This window comes from Danio rerio, chromosome 11 (assembly GCF_049306965.1).
Source record: "Danio rerio strain Tuebingen ecotype United States chromosome 11, GRCz12tu, whole genome shotgun sequence".
Taxonomy (NCBI): Eukaryota; Metazoa; Chordata; class Actinopteri; order Cypriniformes; family Danionidae; genus Danio; species Danio rerio.
Window position 1 is genome coordinate 43145795 of NC_133186.1, and position 18460 is coordinate 43164254.

At 33.7% G+C, this 18460-nt stretch overlaps 1 protein-coding gene and 1 long non-coding RNA gene across 4 annotated transcripts in view; one reads left to right on the plus strand and one right to left on the minus strand.

Moving 5' to 3' along the window:
• The window catches only part of LOC141376672 (uncharacterized), a 289423-nt gene that overhangs the window by 67492 nt on the left and 203471 nt on the right, over nucleotides 1-18460 (plus strand). The gene's annotated exons all lie outside the window — the stretch shown is intronic.
• The window catches only part of miip (migration and invasion inhibitory protein), a 54743-nt gene that overhangs the window by 29359 nt on the left and 6924 nt on the right, over nucleotides 1-18460 (minus strand). For 2 of the 3 annotated variants that reach the window (XM_073917125.1, XM_073917124.1), the window contains exons 5-10: nucleotides 17378-17454; nucleotides 17138-17264; nucleotides 15234-15330; nucleotides 13298-13429; nucleotides 9517-9673; nucleotides 5654-5696 (exon numbers count right to left, since the gene is read on the minus strand). In XM_073917125.1, coding sequence (XP_073773226.1) covers nucleotides 5665-5696; nucleotides 9517-9673; nucleotides 13298-13429; nucleotides 15234-15330; nucleotides 17138-17264; nucleotides 17378-17454 — 622 coding nt within the window. In that variant the 3' untranslated portion in view covers nucleotides 5654-5664. Of the gene's footprint in view, nucleotides 1-5653; nucleotides 5697-9516; nucleotides 9674-10544; nucleotides 11270-13297; nucleotides 13430-15233; nucleotides 15331-17137; nucleotides 17265-17377; nucleotides 17455-18460 lie in introns of those variants that run through there. The other variant, XM_684031.6, reaches the window with a different exon arrangement.

Genomic DNA, 18460 nt, shown 5'->3' on the forward strand with positions numbered 1-18460 from the left:
GAGTCAGATTTGCCCACAAAGTTTATATAGGATTGAGCTCAGGGCTTTGTGATGGCCACTCCAAAACATTCACTCTGTTGTCCTTAAAGCACATTTTAACTAATTTGGCATTACGCTTAGGGTCATATTCTGTTTGGAAGACCCATTTGTGGCCAAGTTTTAATTTCCTGGCTGATGTCTTAAGATGTTGCTTCAGTATTTCTACATAATGTTCTGTCTTCATGATGCCATCTATGCTGTGAAGTAGACCAGTCCCTCCTGCAGCAAAACAGCCCCACAACATGATGCTGCCGCCCCCATACTTCACAGTTGGATGGTGTTCCTAGGCTTGTAAGCTTTCCCCTTTGTCCTCCAAATGTAACACTGGTCATTATGGCCAAACAGTTCAATCTTAGCTCCATCAGACCACAGGACATGTCTCCAAATATTAGCCTTTTCCCAGTGTAATTTAGCAAATTGTAATCTGGCTTTTGTGTTGATTCTGGCTTGTTGATTTTCACATGTTGTCACACAAGGAAGCAGTGTGTTTGAGGTTTCCTTATATACTATTTTACAGCTGTGCCTCCAATTACCTCAAATGTTGTCAATTAGCCAATCAGAAACTTCCAAACCCTTGACATCATCATCTGAGCTTTTCAGAGGCAGAATAATCTTATTGTATGTAAACTTGACTTTCAAAAAAAGTTATAACAATTTCTCACAGCATATCTCTCTCATTATTCTGCTATTAAGCAGAACAGAAATGAATTTGATGATCATAACTTACATAAAAGAGAAAAAGTTTAGTTGCATAAACATCTGACTTTTTTAAATGGTTGTGCCTTTTTATACAGTTTATGTAAACTTCTGCTTTCAACTGCATAAGTAAACCCCTCACAAATCTCTTTTTTAAATTCATATTTTGAATAGGAAGCTACACATATTATATTTGAGCATATACATTAGATTAGTCAGTACTGAAGCCAAATCTGAAGCTAATCTAACCAAATAACTTACTATAACAGTAGCTGAAGGTGGATTCCCCCTACTTTGTCTGAACTCATGGAATTTCTAGTTTCCTCAATTTAATTTGTATAAAGAGGTGGTCCAATTCAATATCATATGTTAAACTTTAGTACATGTGTAATGTTGCTGCGTGAACATAAACAACCTCTCTAAATGTAATACGTTCAAAGTTCAATGCAAAGCGAGACATTGGCTTTTTCACAGAGTTAGCTAAGCAAAGCCTACAACGAACGAAGATTGGGGACTACAAAAAAAAAATACATCTGTTTGGCGAGATCACAAATGCTTCAGGTTACACGAAATCACCATGTGCAGCGAAGGGGTGTGGCCAGAGGAGCTGTAATGAAGCATAAAAAGCTAAAATGACATCCAAACGATGCCATTTCTGCAAGCTTCCATTCTTTCTGTATTTGGGCTTACGAAGGCCACAACACAGAGAGAAAAGTGTTTACAATTTAATTTTAATTATGCTACAGAGAATTATAAAATTATATAGCTAGCATTTGACAAAGGACAGCTTCCAGAATCTCTCCCAGTTCTGTGCTGGATTCGGCTAAAAACTCCTCAAAGAAGGAGAAGCTCTAACCATAATTGACAAAGCTGTGAATTGTGAGCCACAACCTATAAGTTTATTTATTTGTTGAAATTGATCTACTACATGCACAGTTTCTAGCATTAACAGTATGTTGTAGCAAGGACGTAAACAACGGGAAATGCTAACAATTTAGCTACAAATTTATATATACCCGTCAAACCGATGTAAACACCCACAATCTTCAGCAGTGGAGCGTCTCTCTATGCAGCCCTGTATTCTACATCTGAAATAACCAACTCACAAAAGATATGAGGATATGAGATATTACTTTCACATGCATATCACCTGAATATATGTGAAAGACACTTGTCAGGTTTTATTTTAGAGAGTAGGTGTGAGGTTCTGCTGTGTTCTCTGTGTCATTTTCTGTCTGAAAGTGTTTACACAGTGCAAAAGCACATGCTTGAAGGCGTGTGATGCTTTTCCTGGTGATATGGAGCTGATCCATGGATCACAGCACATTATGTTACCTGACCAATAAGAGCCTCTTGAGAGCAGGCCTTTCAGAGAAACTAGGAAATATGACAGTTGTTTTCATGTTAGCTGAATATTTCGCTGTATATAATCAAAAATATATGAAAAAGGAAAAAATATCATGACTTTCTACAAGTGAAGCATTAGCACACATTGCATTGCATCTTATAAACACAATCAAGCCTCAAAAATACACTCTGGACCACCCCTTTAAAAAAATGTAAATGTGATGAATCATTTTTGTCAGTGTACTGTATAAGGATTTTAACATGGACTGTAAATTTCAAAATCTTCTTTAGAAATTACATTATCTGTGTTGCAATAACTTCTGGTGAAACACCATTCACAGAAATAAAATTATTCAAAGTTGATTCTTTGGATTTACTACATTTTTTATGTTAAGTGGTTGTAAATAATTTATCTGGGCTAAATTTAAACAAACAAATTAAGTTGAACATTATTAAATTTAATTTGTTTGTTTAAATTCAACACAAATAAATTGTTTGCATCAGTTCCGCATGCAACACTTTTTTCAGTGTAGTAAGCTCAACCACTGAGTTTGCATATATGAATATTAGTTACTGTACAACACAAGTTTGGTTAAAATCTTTATTTGGAATGATGGTTCCATTGGAAAACCAGGAAACATTCCATTCCACACAGACAAATGTTCTTTTATGCAGTGAAAAGATTCCATTATGTATTTTCATGGAACTCTAAAGATGAAAAAAGATTCTTAAAAAAAAAAATGGTTTCTGTCATCACATCTCTACAGAAAACCATATGGAAACATTATATTTTTAAAGGGGTAGTCCAGGGTGTATTTTTAAGGCTTGGTTGTGTTTATACTATGCAAAGCAATGTGTGTTTATGCTTCACTTGTAGAAAATCACGTTATTTTTTTCATATATCTTACTTTGATTATATACAGCTACTCAGCTAACATGAAAACCACTGTCAGCTGTCATGCTGAGTCCCAATTCGTATACTATCCGTCCTAAATAGTATTTGAAAATAGAATTAGTATATCCCAAATTGTAGTATGTTGAAAAGAGTATGCCAAAGTTTCCCAGATGGTTTACTATTTCCGATAAAGATTTTAAATGTAGAAGCGTCCATAATCTAATCGCTGATATTGCTCACAGTATATATAAAAAAATATGTATCCCTACATAAGTAACCCAAACAGTATTTTATGTCTTAACACTGAAAATGAAAAAAAAAAAACACATTATACTCTGGTGAGGTTTGAACTCGGGTCAGCTGCATCAAAGCGAAATGTGCTAACCACTAGACCACGATGGCGCTGTTAAGCAATACACTGTTATCTGTTGCTATTAATGTCTACTCTTTGTTTACCCTACTCTTTTCTCCCCATTTTAGATTTCTGATCATGTTAGGTCAGATTTATTAATGTAGTGAATCATCTGATTTTCATTGAGCAGGTGTAATATTCATTAATATTAATTAATAATCACTAAGGTGCCGCTGTTTTGGTGGAATGGGGTGCAGCCCGCAGGTTAATGATGATCATCATTATCCTGCGAGCTGCATTTTGCTTACGGGGCTGCGAGAAAATAAATAAAAAGAGCGGAGCTGTTGCAAAATAATGATCAAAAAGAGTGAGGTTATGGTCAAATAAACAAATAAATTAAAAAAGTGCAACTGCTGAGAGTGCAAGCAGCTAGGGACACCGGCCCTCGCGGCCAAAAAACGGACCGGCCCACCGAGAATTCTCCCGGTTCTCCCGATTAGCCAATCCGGGCCTGCTAAGCAATGTAACAATCTGTTAATAAGGAAGTGGTATGACCCAAGGCTTGCATACTCTTCTGTTAAACACTCCAAAGTGTAAATGTTTACTTCACAAACAAAGTACATACTTTTATACAGTAAGCATGCGAATTGGCACGTATGGCTTTGATCCTCCAAAAGGCTCTGATTGGTCAGCTAACATTATTAACGCCACGAGAAAAAGCATCAAGCCGTTTCAGTTTGAGCCTGAATCAGACAGAAAATGACACAAAGGACACTGCTGAACCTCACGAGGCCTGCTCTCTAAAATAAAATCTGACAAGCGTCCTTCATATATATTCGGAATAAGCATGTATAAGTAATGTGAAACGTTCACATATCTTCGGGAGTTTGTTATTTGAGATGTAGAACTCAGGGAAAGCATCTGCATAGAGAGACACTGCAGCACTGCTGAAGACTGTGGGTGTTTACAGCGATTTGATGTTTAAATATGAATTTTTAGCTAAATTGTTAGCGGTACCAAACAGCATTTCCCATTGTTTACATCCTTGTTCACGTCCTTGCTACCTTTAACGATAGAAACTTTGCATGTATAAAATACATTTTAACAAATAAATATACTTACAGGTTGTGGCTCACAATCCACTGGTTTGTCTATTACGGTTAGCTGCTGAGGAGTTTTTAGCCCAATCCAGCACTGAACTGGGAGAGATTCTGGGAGCTATCCTTTGTCAAATGCTAGCTGTATATTTTTATAATTCTCTTGAACATAATTAAATCAAATTGTAAGCATTTCTCTCCTTTGTGTCATGTCCTTTGGAAGCCCAAATACAGAAACAGAAGAAGCTCTGTGGAAACAGCAGTGTTTGGACGCCATTTTAGCTTTCTCTGCTATAACATTACAGCGCCTCTGGTCACCCTTCACTGCGCATGGTTAATGCACGTAACCTCAAGCATTTGTGATGTCACTAACCCAGATGTATTTTTTTTGTTGTAGGCTTTGCTAAGCTAACCCTGTAAAAGCCAATGTCTCCCTTTGCATTGAACTTCTAGTGTATTACATTCAGACCCTGCTGAAAAATCCAGCTTAAACCAAGGGGTTAAGGGGTTTTGGCCACTTCCAGGCTGGTTTCCAGCCATTTCCAGCCTGGTCTTAGCTGGTCAGGCTGGGAGATAACCAGCTAAAACCAGCTTGACCAGCCTAGCCAAGCTGGGAGTCCAGCCAAAACCAGCTATGTCCAGCTTAAACCAGGCTGGTCAAACTGGTTTTAGCTGCATTTGGCTGATCATTTTCCAGCCTGACCAGCTAAGACCAGGCTGTAAATGGCTGGAAACCAGCCTGGAAATGGCCAAAACCCCTCTAAAACCAGGCTGGTCAACCAGCTAAAACCAGCCAACCAGCCTAGGCTGGTTTAAGCTGGATTTTTCAGCAGGGGAGATGTTGTTTATGTTCACGCAGCTACATTACACATGTGCTAAAGTTTAAAATATGATATTGTAGTAGACCGCCTCTTTAATAATGAGTGCATAAAAGGCTATACAATCTAATTATAGACTCAAACTTGACAAAAGCCTCAGATCAAACTGTTTAAATGTCGCTGATGTCACTCAGCCTTTGAAGGAAGTGCGCTTGTGTTTCCCCACTATCTTTATCGTGGCTTATTTTGAGATAATATAAAGATATAAGTGTATTATGAGTCAGTAGTACATCAGACGTTGAGCTCATGATGCTTAATGTCTGATGGGTGGACGGCGGATTAAAATATGACCTATTTCATGTCAGGGTGATGAGGAACACATGTTAGGGAGGAAGTGGTTTAAACTTACCAGTCACTGTGTCATGACAGCTGATGTGTGAAAAAGAAGAAAGCTGTAAAAGAAAAAAGATCCGATTAAATTATATGCATCACCATCTTAACTATTATTTACTTAGAGATTGCTAGTAAGTTTCCTGTAAGCAAAGTAGGTAATATAAATATTATAGAGGTCAATGGTTACAGGTTCCCAACATTCTTTAATTTATCTTTTTTTTCATTTAACAGAACAGTTGAAAATGAGAAGTGGTGTGAAGTTACAAATTACAAATACTCAAATGACTGTAATTGAGTAGTTTTTCTCAGAATTTGTAATTTACTAAGTAGTTTTAAAACTTTTACTTTCCCTTGAGTAAATTTTACTGCTGTATTGGTACTTTTACTCCACTACTTTCCTTCATCCTGCAGTCACTAATTTACTCTCTTGTTTATGGGGATTAGAATGTGTTTGTGATTCCTTTCCAATTCAATCGCACAGAAAGTAAATCGCATCATACTGAACTACCTCAAGACATGGGCAATTTATAATTGCAGCAAACTATTTGGAAGCATTAAAAATGTCCAAGAGGATGTTCAAAATCTTTACACGCATGTCACTGATGAGAAGATGATGGATGTTTACTGTATGATGACTGAAATGGCCTGAAACACCCAGCATGGACAAGATGTCAACATGACGTCAGATTGACCTTATACCCCAATTTTGTTTTGTTTGGAAATGAAAATCGGGTTGACGGTCAACCTAAAATCAACCAAATATCAACGTCTAATGATGTTATAGCTTAACGTTGTGTGGACATTTCCACTATGATGTTTATCAGATGGATTTTGGTTGCCAGTATTTGACGTCAATATGACTCTGGTTTAAGATGTTGGCTTGACGTTGGATTCTGGTCACTTTCCAACACAACCTAAAATCAACCAAATATCAATGTCTAATGATGTTATAGCTTGACGTTTTGTGGACATTACCACTATGACGTTTATCAGATTAATTTTTGTTGTCAGTATTTGACGTCAATATGACTTTGGTTTAGGATGTTGGCTTGACGTTGGATTCTGGTCACTTTCCAACACAACCTAAAATCAACCAAATATCAACGTCTAATGATGTCATAGCTTGACGTTTTGTGGACGTTACCACTATGATGTTTATCAGATGGATTTTGGTTGTCAGTATTTGACGTTAATATGACTCTGGTTTAAGATGCTGGATTGATGTTGGATTCTGGTCACTTTCCAACACAACCAAAAATCAACCAAATTTCAACGTCTAATGATGTTATAGCTTGACGTTGTGTGGAAGTTACCACTATGACATCTATCAGATGAATTTTGGTTGTCAGTATTTGACGTCAATATGACTCTGGTTTAAGATGTTGGCTTGACGTTGGATTTTGGTCACTTTCCAACACAACCTAAAATCAACCAAATATCAACGTAATTTGACATCATTACTGGACATCAATATACCGTTGTTCTTAGACGCTGGCTAGACATTGAATTTTAGTCACCTATCATGACCTACATCTAACCTAATTTTAACGTCTTATGACGTTGTGTGTCTGCTGGACAAATTATATTTAATTTATTTATATTAATAGTGATTAAATGCACTACAGAATGTTACGTTTACACACATTCACAAATTACATGTAAACGCATCAGCTTTTTACAGCATAATACTTACTACTCACTGCTCTTGCGTACTTTTGAAAGGGCTGCTTTTTACTCGTACTTTGAGTAATATTTACAACAGATACTCTTACTCTACTTGCACTACATTTTTAGGCAAGTATGGTTCTCTTACTCAAGTATGATTTTTCAGTACTCTTTCCACCACTGAGGAGGACGAGTAAATGACAGAATTTTCATTTTTGGATGAACCATCCCTTTAAAGTTATGTTTTAAAGTAGATACTATTTTTTAAATATATAAAACATCACTTTTTAAAAGTATAAAGGGTTTCAAATCTTAAACTTTAACCTTAAATTTAAGTTTTTGTTTGATTTTTAATGTTGATCACTGCACCATAGTACACTACACTTACAACAGTGCCTAAATATGAGCATAAATGTAGCCTAGGTGATGTCAACTAACAAGAATAGATGATCACATCTGACAAAAATACTACAGGCTATGCATGTGCACTATGATATGATCAGTGTTAAAGGGATAGTACACCCAAAATGGACTCATCCTCCAACATCCTGCCTACATTCTTCAGAATATCTTCCTTTTTGTTCACTATAAGACAAAAATCAACTGTGTGTGGGTATTAAATGTTAATTTTGGGTGAACTGTTCGTTTCATTAGCTTGGTCTAATGTGAAGAAATCAGCCTAAGATGTTTTTCTTCATCACAATGTTTTGACCAGTTTTAGGATTGCATAATCAGTTCAATAACAGGTACGTAACACTGCCCATTAAGGTTGACCCACAATAAACTCCAAGGTCGTGACACAATAAATAAATGGAGAAAAGTGCGTGAGTTAGTGTATAATTAAAAGAGTATGCAGTTTTATAGACATTCCATGACTAGATCTCTCTTTAAGAGATGTTTGCTTTGTAGGCTTGTCAGCCTGACTTATTGGTAAATGGTTACAGATGCTTTTAGCAGAGTTCAGAAGTAAAATCTACTATCAGATGACAGCACGGGTGTTGACATGATGAATGATTTAAAAGCAAACAGATTAGTTCTGTTTTCATCCCATCAGAGTGAAAACAAGCACACGTTGGTATCAGCAAAGTTCAATCGATGGGAATGTGAATCTGGATGTTTTCATGGCACACGTTTAATTGCACAACACAACTGACCGATTCACGAATGCACGTAATGGTTTTTTTGTCAAACTGCCTGAGAACAAACAGATAAGGGACAGGTCACGAAATATCTCGAAATTTCTCAACCAGAGAACACCCACAGGAAAAATTCTTATCAAGCTCGCTTCATATGACCTGGTCACTACGCAGAAAACCCACACAAAATGTACAAGCGACGCTGTTTCATTCCTGTTGTGAGTTGGTAGTGTTTAGGGGATCCCTGTGTGTTTTTCTAACTAATTAAGCTGAATGTCCATTACAAGTCAAGGTTCACCTTGCTGACCTGTTTTGCAAGATCTTTTTTTTTTTTGACTTGTTATTTTATATTGGTCATTTACTGTATACAGTTCATAACATCTCCTTTTTGTAAAAGTACAGAAATGAGTACAACAAAGATTACCAGTAATTGATGCATTGTTGTCATCTTACTAAAATGACTGGATGTTCTTTTGTGACTAAATTGTGAAGTGCATTCAGCTGCAGCCTTTCAAAGGGTCAGTGTGAGAGGAACTCTTCTGACTAAAACTCTCTCACAATAATGTTGTATTAACCTGTTAGCCAGCACTTAATTTTGGGGTTTTACACCTACCTAAATTTAAATAGTAACAGTTCCTGACTCCAGTAAGCTACAAACACAAATTATATATCATTGGAAACTTAACAAATAATCCATGCAAAACTGAGTATTAAATGACATTAAAAAAAAGAGCAGTGCACAAAACCCATCACGTGAGCTGCATGATAATTCAATTGGTCAGTAAACAATAACAGTTCTTGGGAACTTTCCCTGGGTTAAACAGGAACGAATGCTTCTTTGGAAGTCCCAAAACAAACGTCGGTGTCACATTATAACTGTTCCATCGAACGTCTTCTGAAGTACTACAGAATTCAAAACTCCTAAAATTTCGAACGCTTTTTGCCGCTAATATTTTTGAAACCTTTAATTTGTAACCCGTCAGACATATAAAGCGTCAATAATAAAAGTCTCTTTAAATAAATCATTTAACATAAATGAAAAACGAAAGAAGAAAGCTGAAAGAAAAGCCACACTCACCAGACAAAACAGCAGAATAAAGGTGTCGATGGCTGAGGTAGATGGAGACATCATGAGAAGATGAGCAGTGCTGCAGTAGTGTCATTGATTGAGATCGATGACTTATATTTGAGCGCGTAGGAAGAGAGAGGAGTGTCACATCAAACGCCAGCCTAATCTATTTACAAACAGGCAGCATGTCACACCTCTTAGCATTTTAGAAAGTAATTTAAGCTGCTAATATTATCGCATACCTTTCTTTACAAAGACTGACTTGGCTCATTTAATACGAAAATATATACAGTTTTAAGTCAGAATTATTAGCCCCCCTTAATTATTAGCCCCGTTTATTCCCCCCCCCCCCCCCCCCAATTTCTGTTTAACGGAGAGAAGATTCTTTCAACACAACAGTTCATAATATTTGACTAGATATTTTCCACTTCTATACAGCTTAAAGTGACATTTAAAGGCTTAACTAGGTTAACTAGGCAGGTTAGGGTAATTAGGCAAGCTATATATATATATATATATATATATATATATATATATATATATATATATATATGTTTTTTTTTTTTTTTGTTAATAAAAACTTTTATTCTAGCCAAAAAATAACAAATAAGACTTTCTCCAGAAGAACAAAATACTATCAGACATACTGTAAAAATTTCCTTGCTCTGTTAAACATCATTTGGGAAATATTAATAAAGAGAAAAAAATGCAAAGGGGCGAATAATTTTGACTTCAACTGTATAAATATATAATATATATATATATATATATATATATATATATATATATATATATATATATATATATATATACACATACACACACACATATATATATATATATACACACACACACACACACACACACACACACACACACACACACACACACACACAGTATTTTACAATCTATTATCAAGGTACATTTACCTTAAAAGCTAAATTTTCTAAGATTTAAAAATGTTAAAGACGAATAATAATTTATTATTTCCTATAAATTGATTTACTAATTTTAAGCACAAAGAAACGTACAACGTCTTGGTGATTTATGGTTTATTTGAGATATCTTTTAATAAAAAAGACAAGAACATCAAGGATCAAAAGTGTTTTTGTTTTAAACATGAAGTGTAGGAACTTTAGGTACATCAAGTGATCCCCTTTTACATTTTAGTAAGAAAATGCTAAAGCACTTCATAATGTGCATAGATACATGAGCACATGCATATAGTGGATGTGAAGTGAATAATGCAACAAAATAATATGCATTTAAATGTGGACATGACTGATTTGAACTCATTTGTATGCAGTGAGATTGTAAGCTACACGTGATGTTTAATTGCTTAATGCATATTAAAAGAAATTTAAAAAAAACTAATCATCACAATTTATGTTCCTCCTAATTTATTTCTAGGAAAATAATTATAGAATTAGATTTCACGTAAAAACAAAACAATCCATCCCCAACGTCTCAGAAGTCAGCATGCGTATGATTCATACACACACTGATTAATGCCTGTTTATTGTCATAGATACAAAACAACAATCATTCATAACACAATAACTCATTTCAGTAAACCAAAATAATCATGTGTTGCTCCATATGAAACATAACTTCTGCAATAACATCAGCAAAGAGCATTAGTGAGGCTGTGCGGTTCAGATGTCTTTGGTTCTGAATGCTGAAAGTTATACCGGGGTAAACGAGACACATTTTGATACTGGTCCGAAAGCTGGCCTTTTGTTCCACTGGGCAAGTAAGAATCCTAAAAATTGGAGGTGACAGAAATTATTCAATGAAAAAAGATGAATGCGTTCACAAACACGTGAATGACGAGTCGTAATTCACAAATGACTAGCTTCCAGGTCTTTCCGTAATTCAGTTTTTTCTACACAAGTGCGGGCAGATAAAACAAACACTACAGATTTTCAAATATTACACTATGACAGTTTAAAGACTAATGTTGCTTAAGAAACAATTGCTGAGCATTCAAAGGAAAAGATTTCTAAATAAAAGCTTTTCCGAGAAACTAGTTTCGTTTTTCTTTGTTGATCCATAAATCCTAAGATTATCCGTGTGTTTGAATGAGGAAACATCTTTTTAAAAAAACACTAGGCATTAAATCAGTGTATTATGACAAAGGTAAGAAAACACACTGTCAATACGAGTTATTAATGTACAATACAGTGATTTAAAAATGTCATGTAATAATAAAAGAGGGGTTTCAAGCATTAAAACAATAAGAGTTGTAATACATAATTAACACTCCTCCCGCATTCTGACATCTCTGCACATAAATATCCTGTTTAATCCTCCTTTTTTACTATGATTTACAGTAGACACTTTATATGTAAAAAATAAATAGTATTCTTATTCTAACCCATACGTATTAAAATAAATAAACAAATCTGTGATCATACTATATTTGATTGCATTGTATTTTAAATGATTAAAAACATGCTGGCAAAGGGTTGAATCTTCAGGGTTTGAAGAATAAAGTATAATATAGTAAATAGTATATATATTATATTTTATTCTTTACTATAGATTTATGGTCTTAACATGCTTTATGTAAATAAAAATTAACTTTTGTAAATTTAATTGGTCTCTCCGTGTTCACGTGGGTTTCCTCTGGGTGCTCTGGTTTCCCCCACAGTCCAAAGACATGCGCTATAGGTGAATTGAATAAGCTAAACTGTGTGTGAGTGTGTGAATGAGTGTGTACGGGTGTTTTCCAGTGTTGGGTTGAGACTATAAGGGCATCTGTTGTGTAAAAAATTCATTCTGCTGTGGTGACCCCTGATTAATAAAGAAACTAAGTCGAAAAAGAAAATGAATGAATGAATGAATGAATGAATGAATGAATGAATGAATGTAAATTTAATTTGACGCTGCCCTCTGCATATTAATATCCTATTTAATCCTATATTTTTTTAAACTAAAAAAGAACAACTTTCATTCATTTTACCATAATTTACAGCAAAATTATACTTTACCACTATCCTTTAAACCCCCAGGATTCAACCATTGGACAGCATGTTTTAATATAAAATGCAATATAATACAGTATGATCACAGATTTGTTTATTTATTTTATTAAGGATGGGTTAGAATAAGAGTATTATTTATTTTTCACACAAATGTATCTGTTCCTCTGAATGATGGAACATTATTTCACTTATATCTTGCCAATTTATTTTCATGAAAGTTATATGAATTATTAAAACACTTGTCTTAACATGCTCTATGTGAATAAAAATCAACTTTCGTAAATTTGCATGTTCTCCCCGTATGTGTAGGTTTCTTCCGGGTGCTCTGGTTTTTCCCACAGTCCAAACACATGCGCTATAGGTGAATTGAATAAGCTAGATTGGCCGCAGTGTATATAATGTGAGTGTGTGAATGAGTGTGGACGGGTGTTTCTTAGTGTCGGGTTGAGACTATAAGGTCATCCGCAGTGTAAAAAATGTGCTGAATAAGCTGGTGGTATATTCTGCTGTGGTGACCCCTGATTAATAAAGGCACTAAGTCGAAAAAGAAAATGACTGAATGGATGAATGTAAATTTAATTTGATGCTGACCCCTGTGTATTAATATCCTATTTAATCCTATTTTCTTTAAACTAAAAAAGAACAACTTTCATTTATACTTTGTTTCAAATTATACTTCGCCACTATCCTTCGAACTTTAAATTAATAAAAACAATTTTGTAAATTTTATTTGATGCAGACATCAAAATGGGACCAATATTTGACACAAATAACTGTCATGTAAATCTGCTATATAGTCTCACCGGTTTATTGTGAAAACAGGATGATGTTGAATCTCCTGTGGCTGCAGGTTTTGTCATGGAGCTCCGCAGGTCCAGACTGATCATCTGAGAGCCCGAGGTCAGCATAGGATTGGACCAGCCGGACAAACAGTGCTAAAAACAAATCATATTTGCATGTTGTTGTTGTTGTTTCGAATTCTGAGAATAAAATGATTAGCAAATGAAACATTATGTTTTCAGTTTCACTGTTAAATGTTTCTGGTTCATTCATGCATGCATCAAGTTTATGTTTAAATCTCATGAGTAGAGATGAGAACATTTTACTTAAACACATTACTCATCATAAACCCCCATCCCCAAACCAAAAAATAAAGAATCTTCGTGTTATTTATACAAGCATACATAGCAGACTCTTATCTCTCCCTCTCTCTCTCTCTATAATAGAGAATCTTAATAAAAAGCATACAACAGCAATTATGATCACGGTTCACATGCTTTCATAAACAGCAGATTTAAGGGCTTTTTAAATCACTATTGATTTTAAATCGAGCACCTTTGTAATTCATCCCTTAGCATTTGTAGCACCATGAAAGCCCTTACTGTACTTAACAATTCACTTATACATAATAAGTAATTTTCAAAATATTTGACTAATTTTAAAAGTCATGTTAAAAAAACTTTAATGACATTTGTTGAATTCAATACTGGTAATATTTAAATGCGTTTTTTTAAATATTTAAATGTCCATTATTATTTTTATTTTAAGAATTTTCATTTTGTTTAATTTCAGATGTAATTTAACCCCTTTCAAGGACCTACAGTTGAAGTCAGAATTATTAGCCCCCCTGATTTATTAAACTGCTTTTTTATTTTTTACCCAATTTCTGTTTAATAGAGAGATTTTTTCAACACATTTCTGCACATAATAGTTTTAATAACTCATCTCTAATAACTGATTTATTTTTGCCATGATGACAGTAAATATTATTTTACTAGATATATTTCAAGACACTTTTATACAGCTTAAAGTGACATTTAAAGGCTTAACTAGATTAATTAGGTGAACTATGCAGGTTAGAGTAATTAGGCAAGTTATTGTATAACAATTGTTTGTTTTGTAGATTATCAAGTATAAATATAGCTTAAAGGGGCTAATAATTTTGTCCCTAAAATGGTGTTTACAAAATTAATAACTGCTTTTCTTCTAGCTGAAATATAACAAATAAGACTTTCTCCAGAAGAAAAAATATTATCAGACATACTGTGAAAACTTCCTTGCACAGTTAAACATTATTTGGAAAATATTTAAAAAAGAAGAAAAAAAATTCAAAGGGGGCTAATAATTCTGACTTCAACTGTATTTTTTCCCCCTTTCAGTTTTTGATTGCAGTAACCAAATGTACACACAGATATATGGTTTATAGGGTTTTCCACATTGGTTAAACAAAACAACCAAACATTGAAATCCGGAAATTGTAGAAATGAAAAAAAAAAAATCCAATAAATAAATACTTACGGAAATTACATGAATGATTCAAGGACATTATAAAAAAAGTCAACACAATACACTCATAATTGTTTCGTATATTGTCAAAAAGAAAATAGTTAAAACTCATATGTTGCTTTTTAATTACAATTCAATTGTGTACTTTTTCTTTCTTTTAAACCCATATTGTGGCACCCTATGTTTGCTTTTAAGTACTTTCCAGGGCCTGAATCCATATATCTGAAATTCAAATGCTTTTAAGTACTCACAAGAAGCGTGGGAACCTTGTATGATGCAAAGAAAAAAAAAAAATCAAATATTGAGAACTGAACTATCCTTTGACAAAGCTGCCACTTGTCTTATTAGTCAATGGTGATAATCTCAAAAGCGAAATATGATCTGTATAATAGTTCTGGTCAATTTAGGTGATTTTGATAATTGTTAATTCCAGTTTCCCAATATGAAACTCACAGAAGGTAAACCCAGGCTGTCAGACGGATCAAAACTGCTGCGGCGATGGGCTTTGTATTTGTGCGCTGGCAGCAGGGTCGAGCGAGGTATACTGACTCTAAATAAAACAGAGAGAGTCAGAAAATGAATCAATGAAAAATAAACATTGCTAAAATATAAAGTCTTGGAAATAGCTTTTTTTGAACGTTTATTTATGTGCTTTTTTTTTTGATAAAACTACAACAAAATAAAGAAGAAAGAAAAAAAATATATACAATAATAATACATATAAAATACAATCTATAAAAACACTAACCTATGACAGAACAACAGAACACAGAGGGACAAATGCGCAAGAAAGCAAAATATAATTTAGCCTGTCAGGTATTGCATAAATAAAAGTAATTATAAAGTAACACTGTTCTTATATTACAAAAAAAAAAACAATATCCTGATTATAGTTTTATTGTCAAATAATAGTTTTGGCACATTATTAAAAATATTATAGATTCTGAATAGTGAATATCAATTACACTAAATCTTTTAATTACTACTGTATGTTACTGACAGGGGTCATTGGTTATGCTTGCATTTCTTCCAATGCATTAAGGTTTTCTAATATCTGTCCTCATGTTTCATCAAATATCTCCAATTTATCATTACTGATATATCTCAACCTCTCCGAAGCAAGCATGTTTACGATATCTCTACCCCACATACCAAAATTTAAGTAAAGATTCATTTTTCCACATTCTCAAAACTACCCTTTTGGCAATTACCATACCAAATTTAGGCTATTTCTTGAGCTAAATCTTTCATATTTATTAAACATTTCCAAGTTACTAAATATACCAAGAACAGCTATAGGTGGACATGGTTCAAGATTTTTTAGAGGGCTTTAGAATAACATTAAAAAAAATTTTTTTTTACCAAATTCTTGTAATTTGGGACGCAACCATATTGAGTGGGTTCTGCTGTTTTACACCTGTTACAGAGTGGAGATACCTAGGGAGCTTTTTTAAAACTATATCTATTTATGAACCATTTCATACACAAGCATTAAGTTATACATATGTAATACTACATGCTTAATACTACATCTACCATTTTTTTCCATGTTCATTATTATTTTAATGTATCAAAGTCATTATTATTTTTCCAGGGGTAGATGATTTCTTTGTCTATACCTAATAATGTTTTAAAAGAAGTTACGTTTCAATTGATACATACAACTTAAACAGCTTCATTTTAATCTTTTATATACAGCTGAAGTCAGAATTATTAGCCCCCTGTTTATTTCCCCCCCCCCAATTTCTGTTTAATAGAGAAGATTATTTTAACACATTTCGAAACATAATAGTTTTAATAACTCATTTCTAATTACTGATTTATTTTATCTTTGCCATGATGACAGTAAATAATAAATAAATAAATAATATTGACCTTAAAATGATGTTTAAAAAATTAAAAAAATCTTTTATTCTAGCCAAAATAAAACAAATACGACTTTCTCCAGAAGAAAAAATATTATCAGACATACTGTAAAAATTTCCTTGCTCTGTTAAACATAAATTGGGAAATAATTAAAAAAAGAAAAAAAGAAATTTAAAGGGGGGCTAATAATTCTGACTTCAACTATGTATGTCTAAAATTAACACATCAGTTTTTTTTGTTACTATCATACGCTTGCTATAGTTTTACGAGATTAGAAAGAATGTTCATTAAGGAATTTATTTGACTCAAAAAGGACAGTTAAACATCAAAATTAATTTTCTCAATTTTGTTAATACAATTTACTATCATATATAACCATATAATATATCCATGTCATTCAAAGCTGAATTTATACCATCATCCTGTCAGTTTAAGGCATCCTTGTAAAACAGAAATCTAAAATTCCTTCTAGATGGTTTATAACACTTCACCTGATTAAAGCAGGCTCTGTTTCAGTATGAGGGTGTTCAGATTTGGGCTTCTTGCACACTGGACAGGCGGCCTGTGCATCCAGCGGAACCGCAAACAATCGACTGTTTACTCTGTAGCAGAAAGTGCCTGACAAGCAAAACCCAAATTTCAAATCAACACTTCAATTTCTGGTAGCTTCGTGACATTAAAAACCAGCGCTAAAGCGATTCAGCACAAACACAAATCAGCAGATCTCTTACACTGATGCGAATCTGCAGGCGGACGCACCTCTTCACTATCAAGAGTTGAAGACGCAAGGTCAGCAACAGATGGAAGTCTGTGAAAGAAAAAAAGGTCAAGACATTTTAATCATTTTGTTGACACTTGTGATATCTCAGCAGCTACTGTGCTTGTTCAGATAGTATGATTCATGTAGTACGAATGTAAGTTCTGCAAAGCTTAAAAGTTACAAATGTACAAAAATGAAAGGTTTCGTCTCCTAAAATAAAGACCAGTTTCAGTCTTACTTTCAGCAAAAAGTACTTACGTTCATAAACTGCCCGCAAATGTCTACTTTGACCATTAAACACTGTGTCTGAGAGATAAAAAATGTGGTTTGTGTTGTCAATGTGTCGAGAAGACGCTGTTTTATAAGCAAATCCACTTAAAATGGACAAGGACTCAAGCTCAAGTGAGAGTCACTGTGTGTGCTGTAGAAGATCTAGAGCTGAATTTAAAAATATTAGTTTCATTTTTGACACATATTGTTAGAGCTGGACCAATCACAACAGAATCGGACATGTGACCAATTAGAGTAGAGCGGGCTTTTAGTAGGGGGAGGAGTTTGAGGTAACTTTAAACCAACCATTTAAATAATCAAGAGAAATGAGTGGATGCTGCAATTTACATAATAAAAAAGTGCTGTGCAAAGATTAATTACATTCCACAAAAATTTTTTTGACAAGATATACACTACAAAGTTTGAGGTCAGTAGGACTTTTAAATGCTTTAAAATAAGCTCACCAAGGCTGCATTTATTTCATCAAAAATACAGTACACACTGTAAAATTGTGAAATGTTATTGCACTATAAAATAACTGTTCAAAGTAATTCATTGTTTAATTTAATAGTTTATTCCAGTGATTTTAAAGATGAATTTTCAGCTTTATTAATGCTTTATTAATTATTCAGAGTCACATGATCCTTCAGAAATCTCTATAATATTAATTAGTATTGTTATTATTATTCACAGTTTAATTATTAATGGTAATAGTAATAAGAGCAATAATGACTGAAGTAAAAATTTCATTTGAAACTACATACAATAAGTGAAAAATAAATAT